Source organism: Oryctolagus cuniculus, chromosome 6 (genome assembly GCF_051225735.1).
Source record: "Oryctolagus cuniculus isolate XC-2025 breed Fujian yellow rabbit chromosome 6, ASM5122573v1, whole genome shotgun sequence".
NCBI lineage: Eukaryota > Metazoa > Chordata > Mammalia > Lagomorpha > Leporidae > Oryctolagus > Oryctolagus cuniculus.
Window position 1 is genome coordinate 73,723,908 of NC_142872.1, and position 4,531 is coordinate 73,728,438.

General features: G+C 43.1%; 1 protein-coding gene across 1 annotated transcript; it reads right to left on the reverse strand.

The window, feature by feature from the left end:
• Positions 1 to 575: 575 nt before the first annotated feature.
• SNAI2 (snail family transcriptional repressor 2) lies at positions 576 to 4,294 on the reverse strand. The gene is made up of 3 exons (XM_002710513.6): positions 4,051 to 4,294; positions 2,746 to 3,291; positions 576 to 1,842 (listed from the first exon to the last, which is right to left on the reverse strand). Exons 1-3 carry the CDS (start codon positions 4,127 to 4,129, stop codon positions 1,661 to 1,663), a joined length of 807 nt encoding a protein of 268 aa, XP_002710559.1. The 5' UTR covers positions 4,130 to 4,294; the 3' UTR covers positions 576 to 1,660.
• Positions 4,295 to 4,531: the final 237 nt, after the last annotated feature.

The window sequence follows — 4,531 nt, forward strand, 5'->3', positions numbered from 1 at the left end:
CGACTTACCCTTTCAGTTTTCCCTGCCCCCTTCAGACATGTCACTTATTTGATATCATTAAACAAGGGCTTTTCTTTTCACGGTTTGATTGCCCAGCTAGTTAATGTAAATATAAAATATAAAAGTTGTGTATATTTTTCCTAATCTCCTCATGTGAATTTTCTGATTTTTCCTCTTATATGTCATTAAATTATATTTCTTTTAAAAAATTAGAAATTGTTCCAGTAGCCTATGTGATGATACAAGTGACTGCAATTTGCTTTTGTAAAGTCACATAAAGGAAAAGTTTTGAAAGGTTTTCTGTTTATTAATAATGTGACTATGTTTAGCATTCAGAAAGTGTCCTTAGAAAAGGAAATGTCTACAAACTATGACTGTTATCTTTTGTGAGTATCAGAGTATTATCTTAATAGTAAAAAAAAAAGTTGGCATTTACTTATAATGCAACATGTAAAGTCACACTTGATGTGCACAATAAACACTATTCACATTTATCAACAAAAGAAACATTGGTATGGTGGTGTGTTACTAATCATAAAGCAAGTCAATTTTGAAAATCATATACAAGCAATAGATTTTAAATCAAAAATGTTTATTGTAAAAAAGGACCTTGAAAATGGTTTTCTAAAAAAGACACATTGATTTCACAAGTCTTCAGGTTGTCACAGGCATTGCCATGAACAACATCTCACTTTCATACAAAACTCATTCAATCATATAAAAATAAACACAAATTTACATTGACTCATCAACTATACAATTAATTAAAAAGGCACTTGGAAGGGTGTTGTATTATTGCATTTGATGTATGCATTTAAAATAGTTTAAGTACATTATTGAGTTTCTAAGTATCCTCTCTTGCACTTATTCCCATCTTTACTTAATTTTAGAAAAATCATTAAAATTCTTTCAAAAAGTAAGACATGGAGCATGCACCAGGAATGTTCAAAGCTAATCTTTCTCTCCTCCCCCAAGGCACATACTGTTTATCGGCAAAAACAAAACAAAACAAAAATACTTTTAATACATTCTCATGTGTTTTGTTCTTGTCCTTTTCTCTCTCTCTTAAAAATAACAGTTTAAAGCATTACAGGTCATCAAAAAAAAAAAAAAAAAGGCTTTAGTTCAACAATGGCAACCAGACATCAGACATGTATTGAAGTAAACTTGGAATACTTTATAAGGCACCTGAGATAGCATCTGGCAAATTCTCTTCCTATAGGAAATTCTATTACAAACTCTATTACAAAGCAATACTGTTCTTTCAGTTGAAATGATTTGGCAGCATTGTAAAATCTTTGCATTCTTTCTTGGTAAGGAAAGATGCAATGTGCTTTTCGCTTCATCTTTGAAGAGAAAGGTCCTTGTCTTTTATCCTTTCAATCTAGCTGTCAGTAAATATATGGTAATTTTGAACTTCACATGGAAAGGATTAACTTTAAACACATGGATTCCGTGCTCTTGCAGCTTCGTGTGTTGTGTGTGTGTGTGTGTGTGTGGTGTGTGCATGTGTGCACGCATGCATGCATGCATGCGTGTGTGTGTCTATACATATTATTTGGTCGGTAAGCACAAGAGAAAATGCCTTTGGACTTTTATTTGTCATTTGGCGTCGGAGTGAAGAAATGCATTCTGTTCGAGTAAACATTGATTGCGTCACTCAGTGTGCTACGCAGCAGCCAGATTCCTCATGTTTGTGCAGAAGAGACATTCTGGAGAAGGTTTTGGAGCAGTTTTTGCACTGGTATTTCTTGACATCAGAATGGGTCTGCAGATGAGCCCTCAGGTTGGACCTGTCTGCAAATGCTCTGTTGCAGTGAGGGCAAGAAAAAGGCTTCTCCCCTGTGGGTGGAGGTGAGAAAGAGACAAAGTGTGTTTTAGTCAAAACATAAAGTCAAATAACATGAATGGGTAACTAAACCATTGTGCCAGAAGAATGAGAAGTGACAAAACCTGATTTAAATACCAATAATAATAGCTACTTTACTATATAGCCCTTTGAGATAAATTTGAATGTTGAATTAAATAAAACCCTACCCAGAATACCACTATTGGTGCCAGTCACGCCGAAAAGAATTCACGGAGCTCTGGGACTTTCACTTATCAAAGCTTCTCTGCCTCAGCAGGTGCAATTAATGTTGAACACCTCTCAATATTTCCCAGTATTTGCCCCTTTCCCTCCTTTTGTGTTATTACTAAGGCAGTCTAAATGCCTTGACTCTCCACAGAAAGATTTTTGTGCAAGAAGCACAATTTCAGCAGCACAAGAAACACAACACCAAAGGCACACAGCAAATTTCATCCCAACTAGGCAACTCACCGAGAGGTGCTAGTATAGTCATCACAGCAAGAGTGTAGTTAAGAGAGTACTATAGGAAACATCTTCATCTATTTACCAAATCAATGGATCAGGATAGCAGCATTCGTATTTGCTGATTACTGGGGGCAGTTGCACAGAATACACATGTCAGCACACCTTTCCTGATTTTCTAACTGATCTTTGAGACCAACCTCCCATGTCTGCTTTCCAAAGTCTAAATGCTGTTTGCAGTCTCTGGAGCAGAGTTTGTTAGCAAGAAAGGGAGAACTCTGTGCTCTAACAACTTTTGGAGCAGTCAGGAAGTGGCCATCAAAGACCACCCATCACTCAAAAGCACTGGGTCACTACTTCATGCACAGCCCACAGCCAGCCCACAGCTGGCGTTCCATCAGAGAGCCCCGTCCTGAGGAGGGTGTTTCTCTTACCAGTGTGAGTTCTGATGTGTCCTTGTAGCAACCAGGGTCTGGAAAACGCCTTGCCACAGATCTTGCAGACACAAGGTAACGTGTGGGTCCGAATGTGCATCTTAAGGGCGCCCAGGCTCACATACTCCTTGTCACAGTATTTACAGCTGAATGATTTCCTAGACTGGGCGTCGCAGTGCAGCTGCTTATGTTTGGCCAGCCCAGAAAAAGTTGAATAAGTCTTATTGCATAAATTGCACTGAAACTTCTCAGCTTCAATGGCATGGGGGTCTGAGAGTTTGGATTGCAGTCTTTCCTCTTCATCGCTAATGGGGCTTTCGGAGCCGCTGTGGTCCTTGGATGAGGTGTCGGATGGAGGAGGGGGACTCACGCGCCCCAAGGAGGAGGGGTATCCGGAGAGAGGAGAGAGGCCGCTGGACAGAGGGGAGTGGAATGGTGCCGTCGTAGTCCACACGGTTATGGGGCTGTACGCTCCGGAGCTGAGGATTTCTGGTTGTGGAATGACAGGCATGGGGTAACTCTCATAGAGATATGGGGCAATGATCACTGGGGGAAAGAAAAGGAGAGAGAAGGAGATTTAGGTAAAAAACAATAACTGAGATAAAACATGCACACACCCACAGGCAGGAAAGATCTGACAACACAGAGAGCACTTGGTAATGAAGAAGAGAGCCTCGTTTAAGAGGACACACGCACTGGGAAAACACTGCCCTTCCACCCTGGCCACTACATGGTTACTGTGCTGGAGGCACACACAGCCTGACAGCTGCCCCCGCCAGCCCCGCACTGGGCACCCCGGGAGCGCAGCCCAGGCAGTGCCTTCCCGCCCCATCCAGGAGGAAGAACCCAGACCTTATTTCTAAAGAGCAGACACAACAGCTGTTTTCCACGGAAGGAACGAGCTATTTACATGTGTTATAACCGCCGAGAGCCAACACAGGGGGGAGGTCAGGCTGCCTTCTGAAGGAAAGAAGCTCCAAGAAGGGAAAAAAGCAACAATTGCACACTGACGTAGCTGAGTGGCTCATCTGCCACAGATCACTGTGCAAGTACCTACAAGCTCCAGAGACGGAAGCTGCCAGCGCTGAATAAAGTCTTCCCTGTCAGTTAGGAGTTTTCAAAGTTTTGAATTAAAACGAGTTCTAGGTGATCAAAAGACGCCCAGCTCTCCTTTAGAACAGTTTCCAAAGGAAACAGCTGAGACGTTAGCTCTTTTGTAATCCAGTGTTTCAGCAGGCACACCTATTTATATTTGCATATCGTTACAGTTCTAGGCAAACTTTTCATCATTATTTTTTTGTTTACCTGTGTGTGTGTCCAGTTCGCTGTAGTTCGGCTTTTTGGAGGCGTTGAAATGCTTCTTGACCAGGAAGGAGCGCGGCATCTTGCAGGCAGGTCTGGCGGGCGCCCGGCGCGGATAACGGTCCGGCGGGAGGACGCGGCCGGTCCCTACAGCATCGCGGCCGGCCGGGCTTGGGCTCGGGCCGCGCTCAGGTGCCGCGGGCGGACGGGCCGGCGCCTCTGAGGTCTCCCGGCTCCTTTACGAACTGAGCCCGTTCGGGCTGCGAGGGTTTTTTTTTCCTCTCTTTTGCAAGAAGGATCCAATCACAGCCGAGAGGCTCAGGTTTCAGCCCCGCCCCCTGGGACAGCTGTGAACAGAGGAAGAATCTGTTGTCAGACTAAATTATTCTGCTTCAAAATGGACTGTTTTTCGGTATTTCAGGGGAGAGGCGGGGAGAGGTGCTTAAATATTTCTAAGAGAGTCGATGTCCCTGCGTTAGCTCTG